This window comes from Spermophilus citellus (assembly GCF_964194105.1).
Source record: "Spermophilus citellus genome assembly, chromosome: 1".
Lineage (NCBI taxonomy): Eukaryota > Metazoa > Chordata > Mammalia > Rodentia > Sciuridae > Spermophilus > Spermophilus citellus.
In genome coordinates, this window is record NC_138182.1 from 130,368,740 (window position 1) to 130,390,596 (window position 21,857).

A 21,857-nucleotide genomic window follows, 5' to 3' on the forward strand; every position below is an offset into this window, starting at 1 on the left:
CAGTATGTATAAACGTGGATGTATAACCAATGTGATCCTGCAATCTGGACACGTGGTAAAAATAAGAATTCATACCCCACTTGAATCAAATGTATGAAATATGATATGTCAAGATCATTGTAATGTTTTGAGCAACCAATAAAAAAAAATTGCACATAATGCTTACTATGTATAAGATACTGTTGTATTAGGCAAGTGACTGCAGAGTTCAAATTCTTAATCATTAAGAGTGACTTACTTCTCAGGTTGACAGTTTATATGCAAGCGGGAGACTAATGATTTTACTTAAGTAAAAAAGATTTTCAAAGGTACTATGACAAAAGAGCTATGATAATGAGAATCATCTCACAACATCCCAAATCAAAGACACAATCTTATTTTGTAGCTTTCTTGGTCTCCTTACCCACCCAAATAGCATTTTGAGTGTCATAAAGCTTTTGTTTCAGGCTATCTGGCATTCAATTATTTATATGTTCAACTCTTCTTAACAACCTAATTTAAGAAATGAACAAAAGACTTAACTAGACATTTCACAACAGAAGATGTAGAAATGATCTATAAGTACACAGAAAGATATTCAAGGTTCATAGTAACAAAGTTACAAATTACCACTTCAAATCCATTAAAAAGGCCAAAGTAAACAGGATACATCAAATGGTATTAGAAATATAGAACCAACTTGTTAGTGGGGGTATAAATGATACAACAACTTTGAGGTTTTTTTTTTTTTAATGTTATATATTACCCTATGACCCAAGAATTCCACTTCTAGATATTTACACATGAAAAGTACAAATAAATATCCACAAAATGTATGTTTATAGTAGTCTTCTTCAGAGTAAGAAACTTTTAAAAAGGCCTAAAATGGTGAAAAGAACAGTAAACAAATAGAGATGTATTCATAGAATAGAATGCTACTCGGAAATAAAAAGGAAGAAGAGCATACATTGATAAATTGTGAAAAATTATGTCATACAAAAGAAGCCCCCAACCCATACTATAACAAACTTCTCAAATTTATGATGAAAAATAGAAAGTAGCTGCAGGGATGGCCAGCATTACACAGGTAGCAGTCAGGTAACGAGGGGTATGAAAGTAACTTTCTGAGGGAATGGAAATATTCTCTCTGTTATTTGGTTAATGGTCACAAAAATGTATATAACTGTCAAAAGTTATCAACCTGAATATTTAAGATCAATGCATTTATTATACATAAATTACAGAAGTAATTATAAAAAAGGAATATTACTGTGCATTAATCACAGCTTCTTATACCAGTGTTTCTCAGTTTGGTTCCAAGTACCATCTCCGTAAGATTACGCTAATGGGAAGATCATAAGCATTTCCTTATCATTGCTACTGAAGATGGGACAAAAGTACTACATTCATATAACTTTCTAGCATTAAATGTTTGAGAATGATTAGGGTTCACTGTCACTTAAGAGAAATAGGGAAGACTGGAGTGTAGCTCAGTGATAGAGTGCTTATGTAGCATACACAAGGCCATGGGTTTAATTCCTAGCACCACAAAAATAAATAAATAAATAAAAGCATACTCCTGGACCCCAGTGTGGGCTTCCTATGTAAACCATGGAGGATTGAAAAAAAAAAGGAGAGAGAGAGAAACAGGAAAATTAAGGAAGTGATAAGTGTTGAGGAAAGATTAAAATCTGACTAAGGAATAATTTGCTTAGAAAAGCCAGCGAAGAACTGCTAACAACCTATGGCTGCATCTCTCAAAAGCAAAAAAACTAGAATGAACACAAAATTAGTAGAAGGAAAGAAATAATAAAGATCAGAGTGAAAAATCAACGAGACAGAAACTAAATAAAATAAGAAGATAAACAAAAGGAATGTTGGTTCTTTGAAAAGATTTTAAAAATTGACAAACTCTCAGCCTAGTTTAAAAAAAGAAACCAGGGGCTGGGGTTGTGGCTCAGTGGTAGAGTGCTCGCCTAGCATGCACGAGGCACTGGGTTCGATCCTCAGTATCAAATAAATGTAAAATAAAGATATTGTGTCCACCTAAAATTTAGGAATAAATATTAAAAAAAAAGAAACCAGAAGACTCAAATAAAATCAAATACATTTATTTCATAAATAAAATGAAAGGGGTATGCTACAATTGACACTGTAGATACACAAAAAACTCAATGGAGATTATTACGAACAACTATAAGCCAAATTTGACAACCTGGAAGAAATGGATGACTTCTTGGACACATTCAGCTTAACAAGACTGAATAATGAAGAAATAGAAAACCTGAACAGATCAATAACAAGACTGAAACAATAAAGAAAAGTGTCCCATCCAAGAAAAGCCCCAATCATACAATTCAATGCTGTGTTCGACCAAACATTTAAGGAAGAACTGGTATCAGTTCTTCTTAAATTATTCTCACACATTGAAGAGGAAGATATTCTTTCAAACATATTAAATGGAGACAGGATTACCCTGATATGCAAACCAGACAAGTGAATAAAAAAAACTATAGCCAGGTACAGTGGCACATGCCTGTAATCTCAGTGGCTCAGGAGGCTGGGGAAGGAGGATCGTGAGTTCAAAGCCAGCCTCAGCCAAAGTGAGGTGCTAAGCAACTCAGTGAAACCCTGTCTCTAAATAAAATACAAAACAGGGCTGGGGATGTGGCTCAGTGGTTGAAAGCCCCACAGTTTAATCCCTGGTATCCCTACCCCCGCAAAAACAACAACAACAACAAAAACCCTACAAGCCCAAATCCTCATGAACATAGACATAAAAATCTTCAGCAAAATATTAGCAAACAGAATTTATAGCACAGCTGAGCCTGATGGTGCATGCTGTAATTCTAGCAACTTGGGAAGCTGAGGCAAGCTGATTCCAAGTTTGAGGCTAGGCTCAGCAACTTAGCCAGATCCTCAGCAGTCTTGTCTCAAAATCAAAAAATAAGAAAGGTTGAGATGTAGCTCAGTGGTAAAGTGCCCGTGGGTTCCATCCCTGGTACATACACTACACACATACAAAACTGTCAACAAAATCCGCAGCATGTTAGAACGATTATTCAGATTATTCACCATCATAAAGTAGGATTCTTCCTAGGTATACAAGGATGGTATAGCAGAAGCAAATCAATAACTATGACAAACCATATCAAGAAAACATAGGATAAAAACCACATCATCATTTCAAGAGAAAGAGAAAAGTTATCTAATAAAATTCAAGCCATTAGGCATGGTGACATTATAACTTTAATCTCAGCTATTTGGGAAGCTGAGATGAAAGAATCCCAAGTGTGAGGCCAACCTTCACAACTTAGTGAGATTCTGTCTCAAAATAAAGAGGAGTTAGGATTGGGGTTATGTCTCAGCAGTGCAGTGCTTGCCTTGCACCTGTGAGGCCCTTGGTTCAATCCTCAGTACCACAAAAAACAATCAGTCAATCAAACAAAAAACAACTTGGGATGTAGGATGTAGTCAGTGGAAGAATGCCAACCTAGCATGCACGTGGGTTTGATCCCTAGCATCAACCAAAAAAATTTAAAAAACAAAAAACCTTCAACATTTCATGATTAAAAAATGCTGAACAAATGAGGTATAAAAAATGTACCTCAATATAATAAAGTCCATTTATAATAAGCCAACAGTGAGCATATTGGGAAAAGTTGAAAGCTTTCTAAGATCCAGAAAAAGATAGGGATGCCCACTTTCAATCAAAGTAGTACTAGAAGTACTAACTAGAGCAGGAAAAAGAAATAAAACACATCTAGACTGGATAACATAAAGTCAAACTTTCATTGTATGTAGATGACATGATCTCACATATAAAAAACTACAAAGGCTCCACCAAAAATTTAAATTAGAGAAGTTGCATGATACAAACTCAACATCCAAAAATAGGTATCAATATTACTCCCTAATCATTTACTACATGAAAGAGAGAAATCATGAAAGCAATTTCATTTATGATAGCTACAAAAAAATTTAAGGAATAAATTTAATCTAAGATATAAAATATTTCTACAGTGAAAATTATAAGGCACTGATGAAAGAAATTGAAGAAGATACAAAAAATTGGAAAGACATCTCCTGCTCTAGGATTCGCAGGCTTAATATTGTTAAAATGTCCATATTACCCAAAGTGATCTAAGATTTAATATCATCCCTGTCAAAATACCATAGCATTCTTTACTAAACTACAAAAAATTATCCTAAAAATTCCAAGAAACCACAAACCACCCCCAAATTGTCAAAGCAATCTTGCACAAAAAGAGCAGAACACAAAAAGGCATTACACTACCTAACTTTAAAATATACTACAAAGTTACAGTAATCAAAACAGCAAGGTATTGAAAAAAAATTACACACAGACCAATGGATTAGAAGAGACATAAATAAACCCATACATCCACTGCAAACTGGTTGTCAACAAATGTGCTAAGAATAAGCACTGCAGAAAGGACTCTCTTTTCTATAAATGGTATGGGGAAAAATGGGTATCTACATTCAGAAAAGTGAAACTAGACCTTATCTCTCACCAGCTATAAAAATCAACTCAAAATGGATTGAAGACTTAAACTTATGACTCAAACAATGAACTAGTAGAAGAAAGCAGACAAATTGTTTTAAGACATTGGAATCAGAAGATTTTTTTGAACCAGACCCCAAAAGCATAAGAAGAAAAAGTAAACAGGACAAATGGGCTTGCATCAAATTAAAAATCTTCTGCACAGCAAAAGAAACACTCAACAGAATGCAGAGACAACCTACAGAATGAGAGAAAATGTTTGCAAACTATACATTTAACAAGGTTTGTTTTGTTTTTTGGTGGTGCTGGGGATTTAACTCCTGGCCTTGGGCATGCTAGGCAAGTACCTTACTATTGTGCTACATTTCCAGCCCTTCTAACAAGATTTTGATATCAAGAATATATAAGGAACTTCAAAATCTCAATAGCAAAAACCCAAATAATCTATATAAAAATGGACATTTCTCAAAAGAAGACATAAGAATGGTTACCAGATATATGAAAAGGTGCTCAATATCACTAGTCAAGTAAATGAAAACTTAGTCATATAAGAATGCCATCATCAAAAAGATTAAAAATTAAACAAGTGCTTATGGTGATGTACAGAAAAGGGAACCACTGCATACTGGTGGTGAGAATATAAATTAGTACAGCCATTATGGAAAACTGTAGGTTTCTCCTTAAAACAAACAAACAGACAAATACACCACGTTCACTGCAGCACTATGCACCATAGCCACAAAATGGAATGAAAATGAAAACACCTAACTGTATATCTACTAATAATGGATAAAGAAAATGGTCCATATAAATCATGGAATACTGTTTAATCATAATGAAGAATGACATCCTGTCATTATGACAACATAGATGGAACTAGATATCATTATATTAAGTAAAGCAAGCCTGGCACAGAAAGAAAATACTGCAATATCATTCATATGTAGAATCGAAAAAAGGTTATCTTATAAAGTTGAAAACAGAATGGTTATCAGAGCAAGGAATAGTAAGGGTAGGCAGAGAGGGGAAAGATTAGTCAATGGGCAGTAAGTTACCATTAGGTAGGAGTAAGAAGTTCTGATGTGTTATTTTACAGCAAGGTGACTACAGATAACAATTATATATGGCAGACCTCAAATAGAAGAAAGAGCCAGGCATGGTGGTGCATACCTGTAATCCCAGAAAATCAGGAGATTGAAACAGGAGGTTCACAAGTCCTAGGCTAATCTTAGCAATTTAGTGAGGCCCTGAACAACTTAGTAAGACACCATCAGAAAACAAAAAACAAAAAGGGCTGGGGCTGGGGTTGTGGCTCAGTAGTAGACTATTTGCCTAGCATGCATAAAGCACTGGGCTCGATCCTCAGCACCACATAAAAATAAAGATATTGTGTCCACCTAAAACTAAAAAATAAACATAAAAAAAAGCACTGAGATTGTAGCTCAGGACAAAGTGCCCTGGGTTTCTATTCTCAGTGTGGGGTGTGGGGGGAAATTCTGTATGTTTTTGCAATAACTGAGAAGATAGATATGTTTAACCTGATTTAAACATTACACAATGTGTGTGTGTACATATATATATATATATATATATATATATATATATATATGAACACCATGAGGCAGTCAATGAATGTGTGCCATTTTATATTTTTACTTATCAGATAAATAAAACAAAATAACTGGTTACACTTAATAATTTCTTTTATTCACTTACATTTTCCCCTCAAGTTGTGCTATTTTCCCCTGAGACTCTTCCAGATTCTTCTGAGTAACCAGCAGCTTCATTTCCATGCCTTCTTGTTTAGCCATCATACTCTACACCAGAGAAATTTGTTTTAAGAAATTTGAGTGCTTATATGTGTAATAAGAATTGTAATGCATTCCACTGTCATTTATGTTTTAAAAAAATCACTAAAAAAAGAAAGAAATTTGAAATATTTAGATCTAGACACAGTAATTTACCAAAGGTACCACTCACCCTCATTTTTGTTTCTCTTTTGTTTCTAAGTTTCATCAGCTCCAGGCTTAGCATTCTTATATTTTTCTGGTTACCATCTTCCGAAAACTAAGCACAATAAACATGCAAAAAATTCAGAAATATTTTCTGCTATGCCAAATATAAAATCATTTAAATACTGATCATTCTACCTATCATTGTAGCTATTATTTGCCTATACTATACTTTGGTAGAGAAAATAGCTTTTGATCAACATAATTACTGATTCCATACTAATACTGTTTTTGTCCTTTTCTTTCCTTAATGTGACTTTCTGTTTTATTTCTGAAACCCTCTGGGTGGTTACTTACATTTATATGCTGTAAAATCCACAGCAAACCTCTAAAATTGCCTCTTCAAGAGAATTTACTGAAATGTGTTGGCTTACTAAAACTAATCACCTGGTAAATCTGAAATATGCAGAATACCAGTTCCGTCCCCAGCGTACTAAATGAGAAGGCTCCCGGGAATGGCCCAGGTTACTGCTCCCTTCCCCATGCTTGAGTCTAATGCACTTTGACTCTCTAAGTGAAAAGAGCCCTGAACATTACAGGCTCTGAATTAGTGACTCTTATTAAACTGAACACATATTTACATCCTCCCTCAACTTCTATAACAAGCATATGAGGACCATGTTCAGCTCTTTAAGATCATGAGTACATTAATATTGATAAATGCAGATTATTTATTGAACATTACTTATTCTATTAATTCATTTCCCACTTTATTCCCATAAGGATTAAAGATAGAAGCATGCTGCTATGCTATTATGTATTTCAGAGAAAGATCTTTAAAATGAGGTCAAATGTAAAGTCTGTGATTTTTATTGATGATGTTAATTGGGGCTGATTATGAGAGGTGAGAAAATGTGAAGACATTAAAACAAAAAGTAACTTGTTTGTTTATAACCACTCATGTGCCAGACAACCTAATAAAAAAGAGAAACACTAGTTACTTGAAGTATTAATATTTAAGGTACATTCAGAGAAAGAAAAGGGCTCAAACAGAGCCTCCAATTCCCAAACAAGAGAAATGAGTTTTCTCAACATGCTTATTATTTATTTGATTTTAAGTGTTATCATGAGGTTCAAATACCTTAGATTTTAGTAGTTCATTAGTTCTAGTTAAGTCAATAAGCTGTTTTTCCAGTGAAGCATTGTTTGCAGAGAGAGATGTTTTTTCCCTGACTACAACATTTAACTTCGCTTCCATCTTCTCCAACTCATTTTCCATATCCTGGATCCTCTTGTCTTGAACACCACGCTCCTGGACAAGGACACGAATCTGGAGAAAACAAGATCATAAATGAATAATTCGCTAATAAAATACCAATGTAAATAAATGCTACTGGTAACAAAAGCATTAAAGCTTCTAGAAAAACCATGAGTTTTGACACCATGCTCTCATAGATATTCTTATTTTATCAGTTATTTGAATAATAATATTTACCTTATTGTAAATCTTAAAAATCTGCATGCATCTTAAGAACTGAAGAACTTTGTCATAAATTTCCAAATTCAATTAAGCTGTCTATTCACTTTAAAAAAGTATTTCTACCTATTACAGCTCTTCTTTTCTAGTTCTAATTACACAAATATTAATTATAGTTTGAGATGGGGACTCTTTCTTATTTTGAGAAGGCAGAACTAGGCTGTCAAGTACAATGTAGTAGGCATCAGCCATAACTCTTGCTGTTACTAACTAGTAGATTAAACAAAACAAAATAAGAAAAGACCCCCAAAGCCCTAATATTTGTCAACAGAAATGTAGAAGCCAGAGACAAGGAAATCCTACAACTTTAAAATGATCGGGGAAAATCTTTGCACCTAAAATTCTATACCAAATGAAATAATTTATGCAAGCTATCAGTTCTGATCCTGACACTACCACTCACTCACCAATTAGTTCACTGTGACTCAGTTTTTAGATGTTAAGTATCAATTGCATGTATCCTCATTGACATGTACCCTCAATAAAATGACAATCAGTATTATTAAATACAAAGAGATCAAAGCAACCAGAGCAAAGATTCACAATTATTTTGGTATATTCTTGGTTCTAAGATATCATTTGACTGTGATTAAATGGAAAGTCTTAATATAGCAAAAGAACATGTCCACCACATTCTGGTTAGTCATGGAAGTACGGAAAAGACTGGCAGAGAAGCAAAGAGTACAGTGAGCAATTTAGTATTGTGAAAGATAAGTGGGTTCTTTAGGTCAACACTGCACATACAAATGCCTGCCATGTTATAAATGTACTTCCCAGTAGAGGCAACTGAGCAGTTAAAATGTGATTAATGCAACTGAGGAACTAAGTTCTGTTCAGGATTAATTTAAAAACAACCACAAGTGCTGGGCACAGGGGTGCACGCGTATAATCCTAGCAACTTGAGAGACAGAGATAGGAGGATTGCAAGTTTGAGGACAGCCTCAGAAACTTAATGAGACCCTGGGGCTGGGGATTTAGCTCAGTGGCAAAATGTGTCTGGGTTACATCCCCAGTATACACCTACCACTTCCAAAAAAAAAAAAAAAAAAAAAAAAAAAAAAGCCAAAAATAGCCAGATGTGGTGAGCATCTACAATATTGGACAGTACAGTTAGTATAACTTCATCACAGTCCATCTAACCTGTTAGAATTGTATGCTCAACATGTTAATTCTCTAGCTATGTTGTCTTAACAAAGAATGTCATACAGGAAGAGTATACACTATAAATATTTGACCCACTCATCTGTCCATATATTGTAATTTTAATAAATGGACACAGATTGCCCAAACTACAACAGAATCTTAGTTTCTCAGTTGTATGTGATCCTTTTCCCATAATACAACATATTTACTTTTCAATAAAAGTATTGCTCACCTCTTTTTCTAGTCTCTTCAAATCTTTATCATTCTTTTGAGATTCTTTCTGTTTAAAAGCCAAAGAATAATTATAATCAAACTTAAGCACAAGAAATATCACGTAAAATTTGATTTTTAGCTATCTGAAAAAATTAAGGGTTTTCCAAATAGTTAATTTCTATTTTAAAGAGTTCACTGAGTCTGCAAAATATTTTGTAGATCACTTATTTGGTTAAGTGAAGGAAAGGTTCTTAAAATCTCAAAATAAGCCATGAATGGTGGGGCACACCTGTAATCCCAGTGGCTCAGGAAGCTGAGGCAGGAGTTTGCCAGACTCAGCAAAAGCAAGACACTAAGCAACTTAGACCCTGTCTCTAAATAAAATACAAAACAGGGCTGGAGATGTGGCTTAGTAGTCAAGTGCCCCTGACTTCATTCCCTGGAACCCCCGCTCCCCAAATACCTCAAAATACTTGAGGTTTAAGTTTTCAACCCAATAGGCCAATAGCTATTTCTATGAAGCCCCGTTGAGGGTGGTGGGGGGCAGGATAAATGGAAGTTTATGGATAAACTACTGACTACCTATCTTCTAATGTTAAATAGCAACAACACATTTTGATTATCCAGTCTCATACGGAAAAAAATCTTTTAAAATCAACTTAAACTTCAAATATGCAATTCCAGAGAAATAACAGAAAAATGTAAACAGTAAAATCTGATTCTAAGGCCAGGCGTGGTGACGCACAATTGTAATCCCAATGGCTTGGGAGGCTGAAGCAGGAGGATCATGAGTTCAAAGCCAGCCTCAGCAACAGTAAGGTGCTAAGCAACTCAGTGAGACCCTGTCTCTAAATAAAATACAGAAAAGGAATGGGGATGTGACTTAGTCCTTAAGCCCCTAAGTTCAATCTCCTGTACAAAAAAAAAAAAAAAAAATCTGATTTTCTCATTACCTTTATCCTAAGACACATAATTTCACACTATATCTTTTATATACAACAGCTTTTCTGATGTAGTAGCTAGAAACAGTATTGATTTTTGCCATCTAAAAATGGAAGAAAACATCTTAAATAAAATCTGTTTATTTGTTTCTACATTGAGGGGAAGGCACACCAATCTCATGTTTTATTAATTTTTAAACTGATATTATTTTGTATTAGAAAGTCTATTATTTGGGAGTTCTACACATACTTGTGTGGTTAGAACTATAGTTTTCTCAAAATACTACAAAAAAAACCCTATACAATTCAAGTGGCAGTAATTAATGAAAGTATCATATAGTTTGTATAGATTTATAAGAAAAATTTATCTAGATATAGAAATGACAGAAAAATAGTAATCATTTTGTAATTGTGAACTCAGGGCACATTTAAATATAGATTTAGTAAAGTCCTAGGCAGAATATAAAACTTGAAAGAGTCCTAATGATAACTTATTCCATCTATTTACAGATTTAATTATAATTTTGATTTATACTTATAACTCATTCTAATTACATATAATACCCTTTGGATATGTTTTCAATGATAATTGATAAGCCAGATGGCAGTAAAAGCTCCTCACCTTTAATCTCAAAGTCTTAGCTTTTTTAGCTGAAGAAGGGATGGTACTATCTTTGTCAACACTAAGATTTTGTTGAGATTCTGCAGAAAAATGAATTGTACCAATCATAGTTAGTATTTACATGTTTCTACCATACAAAACACAATTTCTATATTACTGCAACTAAAAACACAGCAATATAAAGTTATTCTTTTCTTGATAATATATTTCTAAATAATTAATTGTACAATATTTATACATCTAAAAACCTTTCTCATTTTCCTAATATTCTCCAAGAGAAAGGTTAAGGAAATAACCAAAGAGAAAATTACATATCTATGAGTATATTGCTTAATATACAGTATGATGATGAAAGCATTATTTTGTATCTGATCCTTTCATAAATCCACCAAGAAAGTGTAAATATAATTCTAGTTTTATATCTTTTGAGATGCAACAGCAACTTTAAATTTAAATATTGTCACTTATAACTTTAAAACTTATAAAATAATATAACCATTGTTTTATTTTGGGGCCCATTACCTTTTTGTTTTTTAAATCTCTGTGATTTCTGAAAGGATACCGGTCCTTTAGATATTTCTGAAGTGTTAACATCATAAGCACCTGGAGATGGTGCACAGCCTAGAAAACACAAAGTATCAATGTATTATATAATATTATGTATGATGTGAAGTTAAAACTATGTCATGATAATGTGAATATAAGTGTAAAAATGCCATTTATAATTGGATTCTTTGTTTCTGTAAGTGTAACAATAGCATCTATTTGAAATGATGAAGAACAATATCCTAATCTTGCCAAGCTTTTCTAAGACTGGGTCAAAGGAACAAAAATCTCATGATTTTGTTGTTCTTATTTTTTGCAGTACCACTGAGCTACATCCTCAGCACCCAACCCCCACACACTTTTAAAGAAAGCCTCCCCTGGGGCTGGGATTGTGGGTCAGTGGTAGAGTGCTCGCCTAGCGCGTGCGAGGCCCTGGGTTCGATCCTTTGCACCACATAAAATAAATAAAATAAAGTTATTGTGTCCATCAACAATAACAACAACAAAAAGACAGTCCCCCCCCCCCTTTTTTTTAAAGACAGTCTCACTAAGTTGCCCAGGCTGACAACTTATACATATACATCAATATATACTGTATATTAATGATGCTGTTACCTCAACCTTATAAGTAACTGGGATTACAACAAGCGTGTGCCCCTGAATCCAGCTCATAGTTTTGTTGTTAAGAACTAAATATACAAAATAAAATATTTGGTATCAACTGTCTTCAAATAGAGTCACTAAGATAAATACCATGGGATTCTAGGAATCATAACTAAAATGACCTAGCCTTAGTATATATACTTAATGGAATACTACTCAGCTTTAAAGAAGAAAAATAGTAAAAGAATAAAATTATGGCATTTGCCAGTAAATAGTTGGAGCTGGAGAATATCATGCTAAGCGAAATAAGCCAATCCCACAAAACCAAAGGCCAAATGTGTTCTCTAAAATGCGAATGCTAATTCACAAAAAGGCAGGGGCACTAGAGAAGAACAGCATTTCCTTAGATTAGGTAGATGGAAGTGATAGGAGGGGAGGGGAGGGGATTTGGGGATAGGAAAGATAGTAGAATGAAACAGACATTATTGTGTGTGTGTGTGTGTGTGTGTGTGTGTGTGTGTGTGTGTATGTGACTACATGACCAATATGATTCTACAACATATACAATCAGAAAAATGAGAAATTACATCCCATCTATGTATATCAAAAGTGCATAAATTCATTCTACTGTCATGTATAACTAATTAAAACAAATTTAAAAATTTAAAAAGAGTCTGTAATAAAAATTTAGAGTAATAATATATCCCTGGCTAATATCAACATGTATAGATGATATCAATTACAATTGGAATGCAGAGACAGAAAGCAATTGCACTAATAACAAGTAGAAAATTTTAGTATTTACTAAATGCTGCCATTGTGCTAAACAGGTTAGAGATATTACTTTATTCAATCCTTACAAAAACTTTACATATTAATTTATAGATAAGGAAATTGAGGCTCTACAAATCTATAGTCATATGAAATATGAACTATACTATAGTTTTACTTTCAAAAAGTTCATACTGTGTAACCTCATTTAACTGGAGTCCCAAATTTTAAGGAATTTCAGGGTGCTTACAGGTAGCAGAGTTGAGATGGGACTCTCAGGATTTAAATATTAGCATAAAGCTTTAGCTGATTTGAAATCAACAGGTTAGATCTATTCTCTAAAAAGCTATTTACTTGTTTAGATTCTCATGTAAATAAAAAGAGAATATCAAAGAACATTGACCATTCCAAGCAACTACTACTGTCCCTAAAATATCTTTCAAATAGTAGATAGCACTCATTAGTAGATTCAACTAGCATTTAAAAAAAGTAAAACATAATAGAAAATATCAGTGTAGCTCATAAACAACAAAGTTAGGCATTTTTTTTTCTAGAATTTGTTTTAATTCTGTGTGTAGAAATATAAAATATATTGTCAATGGGGTGGTTTTCCTAGTTTCTTTGAGGATTTGTCACTTACGTAGAGAAATGCCTTTGATTTATGGGTGTTGATTTTATATCCAGCTACTTTGCTGAATTGATTTATTAATTCTAAGAGATTTCTGGGTCCGGGCCCATGAGGCGACGATGGAGGCAGGAAGGCTTTTACCCAGCGCCTGACTTCCCAGACAGGGAAGCTGAGGACAAGGCAGGAGTGTCTGACACTACCTCAGGACTTTGGGAGACGAACGCCTCCCACCCTGTTCCCTTCGCCCCAGGCATTCCTCGTGGCGCTGCTTAGGAATATTCCTCCCCGTCAGAAGGAAAGGTCCTCGGGGCAGGGACACTGTTTCACTGACCATTGTGTCATTCGCATCCTTAACATGCTTGGCGTGTGTCACAAACGTTTATGGGAAAATAAAAAACAGGGAGCCCCAGCCCTCCCTAAAGTCGCTTCAGGCTCTCCCGGATGAAGGGGACCAAAAAGGGCGAGAAGCGTAAGGGCATCTCCCGTCCCTCCGCCGCCAACCTGCACCTCCCGACGTACACACCTGAAGGATCATTGAATCGCTTCAGCGGCGCCTTAGGAAAAGACATACTGACAGCCGGCTTCCCAAACGAAGCTAAATCTCCTCAGCGATTGCCGACAGCTACTCGTTTGAATTCAAATATCCCCGCAGAGTCCCCGTCCACCAACATATTAGCCAATTGGAGAAAACCAAATCCCCGGGGCAGACCAATCAAGCAAGGAAACACCAAAAGAACATGCGCACTAGCTCCTTGCCGCATCCAATTAGAAAACCTGTATATTGAGGCTCCCAGCCAATGGGAGGCTGGTTTTGTTCGCTGCTTCCACGCCCAATCACTGTTGCGGTTGCTCACTTGCAGCCTAAACACTAGCAACATTTGCGCAAGCGCACTTCAAACTGGAAAGTTAAGGTTGCATTTTGGCGTCACATAAGTGAGGGGGTAATGAATTCCTACATCACTGGTTCCAAACTTCTCCCACCGTTCTGTCCCTTCCCTTGATTTCAGTTCTTTTGAACCGGTTCCTCTCAGTGCCTTAAATGGCCCTTGAGAGGGAAAAAAGGGCACACAGGGAGTCACCACCTTGCGCCCCTGCGCATGTGCAGTGACCCGAGGCGGAACCGGAGCGTGGGGATTTGGCGCCTGCGCTCTGGTGGCTCGGTGCAGCAGTGCTGGCCGGCGGCGAGAGCATGTCAGCCCCTTTTGAGGAGCGCAGTGGGGTAGTTCCGTGCGGGACGCCCTGGGGTCAGTGGTACCAGACTCTGGAGGAGGTGTTCATTGAAGTGCAGGTGCCACCGGGCACTCGAGCTCAGGATATCCAGTGCGGTCTGCAGAGCCGGCACGTGGCCCTGGCCGTAGGCGGCCGCGAGATCCTCAAGGTAGCGGCTAGTCGGGCGGGCGTTCTCCTTCCATAGACCTCCGGAGCCCCGGGGCCCTAAAGCCCGCCTTTCCCGAGGAGTGGTTGTTGGTGGGCAGGTCGGCTCCTCTCTCCGGCAGCCTGGGAAAGGGGTGAAATTGGCCTGTGTTTGCTCTGTTCAGAGCACCCATTCTTAGGGCAAACCTTGAATTGTGGAAATTTCGAGATTGCATTTTACTGTTTAATTTCCCCAAAAAGTCAGGCTTCTGCTTGCGATTACTCCAGAGGTCGTGCGGAGAACAGGTTAACTAGGTCGTTAAAGGGACAAGCATTGATCGTACATACTCTCTTTTCCGGGCACTGATCTAGGTTTGGAAATGAAAGACCGATAAAATCCTCCTGCTGCAGAGCGGGTTACGTTCCTAGTAAATATGTAGGCTGGTATGGGAAAGCACAACATGGAAGGGACGGTATAACAGGGTGAGAATTAAGAGATAGTGTCAGGTGACTTGTCATCTGGAATTAGACATACCCTACCTGTTTGCAAAGTGGTCAAGCCAATTGTGAAGAGGAGTAGAAAAATAATTAACGCCCATTTCTTCTCATCGATGCCTTTTGGGTCTGGACCTGCTTTTTTCGTTGCTAAACCCAAAGCAGTCAAAGTTCACATAACAATTTGAAATTAAGTTTTGTTCCTAGATTAGAATCCCAAGATGTTTGGTTATCTTGTAGTGTGGAGGTGAAGGGAGACTACTTGGTAGGATACCCTGCTGTGCCAGTTTTCTAGTTTTTTAACCTTAGTCAAAAAGTTATTCAAAGTTCTAAAGACCTCATTTATATGCAAGGTGTGGTAATTATAGAACCTTTCTTAGGATTGTTTTGATCAAAGTATGGTATCCATGTGATTGAAGAGCTTGCAGAGTGCTTGGTATGTTATTGTCTCACACTGCTCATCTGTTACAATTATTTCTATAGAAGCACCTTGAGTGCCTGGGATGATTTGTGCAAAAGACATTGATTTGTGTCCTCTTGGATCTTAATGAGCTTTCTGAATATCTGTACAGTTCCTACTTTCCAGAATAATTAAAATTCCCAGCACCTTTTTATCTTTTATTTGGAGACAGTCTCCCCCAGTTGCTGAGGCTGACCTTGTACTTGGATCCTTCTGCCTGAGTCTTCTTGAGTTGCTGGGATTACAGCCATTAGTCATTATACCTGGCTAAATGATTTTTTAAAAATAACATTTTAATTTCAATTACTATAACTTAAAAGTATGTGTTTGAGCATGGGCATTTTCATCTAAATTTATATTTTGCTTTTTTTTTTATTGACACAAGGTTTTGTGAAAAATTAGAGCACTGTGTCATGAGCTACAGTATATGCTTTAAGGTTTTTGTTTTTAATGCCAGCATGTCAGCGAAGAGATTGATTCAGTTTTTATGTTTATTTATGTTTATTTTAAACCATTTTTTAAGCAGGAAATCCCTTTTTGTATTCTTAAATTTGATTAGTAAAATTAAAGCATTTAATATATAAATTTTACATTTGGCCAATTAGTGATCAGTAGTACTTCTTCATCTTCTAAAAAGTTAAGTCTGGGCACAAGGGGGCATACCTGTAATCCCAGTGACTCAAGAGGATGAGGCAGAAGGATGGTAAGTTTGAAGCCAGCTTCAACAATTTAGCAAGACCGTGTCTCAAAATAAAATGCAAAGTATAAATGGCTGGGAATATAGCTCATGGGTAGAGTACCTTTATGTTCTAATCCCCAGTACCACAATAAATAAATAAATATTCAAGGGCCCTGGTCTTCCTTTAGGGAATTCTGTGTTGCTTGTCATAGTAAATATTCCTATAACCTAGATTTCATTTAACCCTGGAAGGAAACTTAAGGTTGAGCACATAAATGTAGTGAAATGGTGTAAGATGTGTTCAGTTTGAAATTAGCTAAGTCTTAATGAAAGCTTTGTAAAACTAATGTGAAACTCTATATTTAGTAACATGTTTATTTTTCAGGGCAAACTCTTTGATTCTACAATAGCTGATGAGGGAACGTGGACTTTGGGTAAGGATAATCTTTTAGAATTCATAGAATCTTTGTTAAAATTAATTTTTTGTTGGAACTTAATATCTTTCCCCTTAAGTCCTTTGTCTTCAGAGCTTTGGAGAATATAGAAATACTTTGAGAACAGTTATATGCAAAAATTACCTAATGTTTTTAGGAATATATAAAACTTAATAAACTCTAGTATTTTTGTAATTTTTTTCTTTAGAGGATAGAAAAATGGTTCGTATTGTTCTCACAAAGACAAAGAGAGATGCGGCAAATTGTTGGACTTCTCTTCTGGAATCTGAATATGCAGCTGATCCTTGGGTACAAGACCAAATGCAGAGAAAACTTACATTAGAGAGATTCCAAAAAGAAGTAAGTCAGATGACTCTATGAAGGTGTATGGTTAAATATCTAAAAATAAGAGAATAACTATTATTTGACATTAAAACTCAATGTGTTTATGAAAGGTAATAAAAATTAATGTAATTTTTAAGGTAAATGATTAGAAAATTTGCTTTTATAATTTTTTAAAGTTTTCTTGAAAATAACTTATTTGTATTGCTATGATTTTGAGTTTAAATTTACTTAATGTACATCAGTAAATCGTGAGTAATGAATTCTTTTTTTTTAATATTTTTTAGTTGTAGATGGACATAATACCTTTATCTTTTTTTTTTTTTTTTTAAGAGAGAGTGAGAGAGGAGAGAGAGAGAGAGAGAGAGAGAGAGATTTTTTAATATTTATTTTTAGTTCTCGGCGGACACAACATCTTTGTTGGTATGTGGTGCTGAGGATCGAACCTGGGCCGCACGCATGCCAGGCGAGCGCGCTACCGCTTGAGCCACATCCCCAGCCCCACCTTTATCTTATTTATTCATTTTTATGTGGTATTGAGGATCGAATCCATTTTCTCACGCTTGCCAGTCAAGTGCTCTACCATTGAGCCACAACCCCAGCCCCAAGTAATGAATTCTTATAAAGTTAGTATTAGGATACATATATGGCATAAAAATGTATAAGGTCCCTTCACCATCATTCCCTCATTTGTTTCATGTCTCATTTTCATCTTATATTTTGGCATTTCTGTTTGTTTCATTTTTAGTTTAAGTGGAGGTTCACACTGTATTATTGTTGTTGTTTTTAACATTGAGAGTTTATTAGTCATCTGGTCATGGTCCTTTGATTGAATTCATAATGCAAAATATTTATATAGCAAATTGCTAAAAGGGGTGGTATCAAATCAAGAGAGAATGCAAAAGGCAAAGCAAGATTTTAGTTAGTGAATAGAGTATATTAAATACATTTGATTTGAGAGGCAGAGATACTCATACCTCTCTCTGAGGCATTATGAAAATATCCATGATGGAAAGGAAAACTGCTTGAAAGACAACCTGTTCCACTGTTGTCTGAGATGAAAAAAGTGAGTTTTTAATCATCATTCTGCTGTGTACTCTTTCTCATATTTACTGAGGTGTAGTTTGTATATCATATAATGGAGCTATTTTATGTGATCCATTGGGTTCCACGCTGTGTTGTTTTTCATGTTGTCTTCTCATTTAATAGTGTATCTTGGATATCTTTCCCTAATAGTACATATGGATAAAATTCAGTCCTTTTAATTTGCTTCAGAGCATTTCCTAGTTTGGGTCTATTAATTATTTATTTGGCTGTTTCTCTTTGATAATATTTGGATTTCTCCATTTTCCTCTATTTTAAGCAGAGCTTATGTTTCTGTCTCTGTAAAACTACTTGAATGTTCCAAGAAACATATCTTTGAGACAGATATCTAGGAGAGGAATTACCGAGTCAAAGCACTTTTAAAAATTTTTGGTGAATAATTCTTTTTATATGATGATTTCCAAATACATATATCTAGCCTAGACTTTTCTTCTGAACTTTGGATCTGCATATTCAATTACCTCTTCAGCATCTCCATTTGACTATCTGACAGATGTACCAAACTCATCATGTCCAAATTAGTAATCTAATTTCCTCCATAAATTTATTTGACCTCCTTCCTTCTCATCTTGTTAAACGCAATTGGGTCTAGGGATTTTGCTCAGTAGTAGAGCACTGCCTAGCATGTATGAGGCCCAAGGTTCAGTCCCCAGCATTGCAAAAAAAAAAAAAAAAATGTTAAATCAGTTAATGGAAATTAGTTGCATAGGTCAGAAAAATTGGGAATCCTCTTTGATTCCCATCTTCTTTCTCACGACCTTTCCAGTTTGTTAGGAAGTCTTATTAGAACTATCTTCCAGATGTATTCAGAATTTAACCACTTATCACTACCAGCGCTACTACTACTCTGCTGTGTACCATCTCAAATATATTACCTGGATTACTTCAATAATTTTCTAACTGGCCTCCTTCCTTCTACCTTGCCCAGGCTGTCTTCTCAAAATAGCAGTTGGAGAAGTCCTTTTAAAATGCAAATTGGATCATACAATTTCTCATAACTCTGCAAGTTGCTTCTCTTACTGGATTAATCTAATCAGTTACTCTATTATCTCCCCAACCTTCTCTTCTCTTATTGCTGCCCCCCTCAGTCCTTCTACTCCAACCATACTGTTCACTACTAATTAAACATAGTAGCCTTTTCTTTAGTTGTCCTGACTTGAATACTCTTTTTCCATAGTTTAGCTAACTTCTGCATTGTTTTCAAATCATTGCTCGATGAAGCATATGTTGATCAATCATCCCATACTATAGATTTCTCCCATTCCCTTACCCTATCCTATCCTATTTTTTTTTCTCTTTTTATGGCATTTAACCAGCTTTTAACGAACTAGACCAGTGATTGGCAAACTGTGGCTTGTGGGCCAAATTCAGCCCAATGCCTAGTTTTTAAGTAAAGTTACTACTATACATCATGCTCATTTGTTTGTGTATTATCTTGCATGCAGCAATTTCACATAGTTATATACTTGTGAAAGTTGTATATTTGTGTATACTTGTGTTGTCTGCAAAGCCTGAAATATTTACCAAATGACTACTTAAAAGTTTGCCAACCCTTGTATTCAATAATACATGGTTTATTGGTCTCTTCTACAATGGAAACGCCACTAGAGCAGGAATCTTTGTTCACTCTTGAACTTCACATGCCTTTAATGGTGTCTTTCAAACAGTAGTAATTCAGTAAATTTGTTAAATAAATGAAATTGCCCAATGAAAAGATGAAAGCCTGAGGTGGTATGTATTTTATAGAATTGCTGTGAGAGTTAAATGTGTTGATATATATTTACAGAACCCTGCATGGCAATACAGTAAGCTTTCAAGATAGCTTTTAAAATCGGTTTACATATTGATATTCAAATATGTTTCTTTATAAGCTTGTCAATGCAGTACTATACATATCAATCTAAATATCTATAAATTGTAAACTTGAAAAATACTTCATTGTTTTAAATTTTATTTTGGTGATTACAACGAGGTTTGGTATCTTTTCAGTTTTTGTCCATTTAGATCTCCTTTTTTTAATCAATTACTAGTTCATACTTATCTTTTTCCTAGTTTAAGTTTTATATCATACATTTTTTTCATGTCTTTTAGAATCCTGGTTTTGACTTCAGTGGAGCAGAAATCTCAGGAAACTACAGTAAAGGTGGACCAGATTTCTCAAACCTTGAGAAATAACTGCTTTTCTTTTTTTTGCTACATTCTGTGGATCCTAGCTGATGTTGCCAACTTAAAGGAACAGATTATGTGCTAGAAGAAAAATATGGATGCTTGCAGTTAAATTGCAAAATACATTTAAATATGGTTCTAAAAATTGCATTCAAATATGATTTACATAGGAAACGTACAGCGGGAACTGTCTGTGAACATATGGCAATTTTTTTGGACTTATTTTTGCTCAGCATGGAGTTTTATACGCTACATTTTACCAGTTTCATATTTAAATGCATTTTTACTATTAAAAACATTGGGGTGCGGATCATATTAAATGAAAGGGTGCCTTCAGAGAAAATTAAGTTTTTCTTTTGATAAGTGTGATGCAGGAATAAAGTTCAATAAACTTTTTCAGAAAGAGGATCGTATGCCCCTTCATCTAAGTACATTAATTCACATAAGTACTAAAAAAAAAAAAAAAATTAACAAAAATTCCACAAAAGTATTTTGGGTAACAATATTAAAAGAGTTAATGTAAATTTCTTAATTATAGTGTTATTTCTTAAGGGATTACTTTATGTCAAGAAATTGAAAAAGTTAAAAAAACTAATAATTACTACAAATGAGAAGTATTAATACAACAGAGAAGCAGCTAAGTGAATACGGTTATTGGGCATGTCGTTTGTAGTAGTAGAATGCAAATTTAGGTCACTATAAAGCAGAGGCATTATTTTTCTCTTAGTGATTCAGAAATATAGACAGGGATTTTTGTTGTTTCTTATTTCTGGTAATGGGAATTTAACACAGGGGTGTGTTCTGCTGAGCTACATCCATAGCCCATTGTTTACCCCATAAGACACAAGATTTCACTAATTTGCCCAGGCAGCCTCAAACCTTTGATCCTCCTGCTGCGACTTCTTGAATTGCTGGTATTTACAGGTGTGCACCACTGCCCCTGGCTATATATAGGAATTGTCAAGATTTCATTTCATCCTGTATCCTTTTTAATTTTTTTTTTAAGGAATCTCAAATGTATAGCAAAGTTACAAAGTAAAGTACACAAAATTTCTTTCTTCCTGAGCCATTTGTAAATAAATTTAAGAGATAATTCACTTTAGTACTTTACTGTGTATTTGCTGCAGAAAAGGACATTCACTTTCATAACTATAACCCAACCATTAAAATTAGGATATTTATGGTGACATTACTACCATCTGTTCCTCAGATATTCCCTCTAATCACAGTAAACTGATAGTCCCAATAATGTCTGTCATAACAAGAAAACTCTTTCACAATCATGACCTGCCTGTAGATGTCAGTCTGGAACAAGTTATTTTTGTGTTTTGTTTTTAACCTCCCTTGGCTTTCAAAACTTTGGC

At 35.2% G+C, this 21,857-nt stretch overlaps 2 protein-coding genes across 4 annotated transcripts in view; one reads left to right on the forward strand and one right to left on the reverse strand.

The window, feature by feature from the left end:
• Positions 1–14,432, reverse strand: part of HMMR (hyaluronan mediated motility receptor) — a 30,464-nt gene extending 16,032 nt beyond the window's left edge. Inside the window, exons 1-7 of one of the 3 annotated variants that reach the window (XM_081289071.1) lie at positions 13,984–14,432; positions 11,435–11,533; positions 10,913–10,992; positions 9,369–9,416; positions 7,691–7,786; positions 6,485–6,571; positions 6,221–6,321 (exon numbers count right to left, since the gene is read on the reverse strand). In XM_081289071.1, the coding sequence (XP_081145197.1) occupies positions 6,221–6,321; positions 6,485–6,571; positions 7,691–7,786; positions 9,369–9,416; positions 10,913–10,992; positions 11,435–11,533; positions 13,984–14,029 (557 nt within the window). In that variant the 5' untranslated portion in view covers positions 14,030–14,432. Of the gene's footprint in view, positions 1–6,220; positions 6,322–6,484; positions 6,572–7,597; positions 7,787–9,368; positions 9,417–10,912; positions 10,993–11,434; positions 11,534–13,983 lie in introns of all 3 variants that reach the window. The other 2 variants (XM_081289070.1, XM_081289072.1) reach the window with 2 other exon arrangements.
• A 149-nt stretch (positions 14,433–14,581) lies between these two features.
• Positions 14,582–20,899, forward strand: NUDCD2 (NudC domain containing 2). Its single transcript, XM_081289100.1, has 4 exons — positions 14,582–14,838; positions 16,833–16,881; positions 17,090–17,241; positions 20,419–20,899. Exons 1-4 carry the CDS (start codon positions 14,650–14,652, stop codon positions 20,500–20,502), a joined length of 474 nt encoding a protein of 157 aa, XP_081145226.1. The 5' UTR covers positions 14,582–14,649; the 3' UTR covers positions 20,503–20,899.
• The last annotated feature ends 958 nt before the right edge of the window (positions 20,900–21,857 follow it).

What these genes read in the sequence shown, in the direction of transcription:
- NUDCD2 (XM_081289100.1), top strand. Translation starts at nt 14,650, where the DNA reads ATGTCAGCCCCTTTTGAGGAGCGCAGTGGGGTAGTTCCGTGCGGGACG. An exon ending in GCGGCCGCGAGATCCTCAAG is followed by an intron (nt 14,839 to 16,832) that starts GTAGCGGCTAGT and finishes TTTATTTTTCAG; the next exon opens with GGCAAACTCTTTGATTCTAC. An exon ending in TGAGGGAACGTGGACTTTGG is followed by an intron (nt 16,882 to 17,089) that starts GTAAGGATAATC and finishes TTTTTTCTTTAG; the next exon opens with AGGATAGAAAAATGGTTCGT.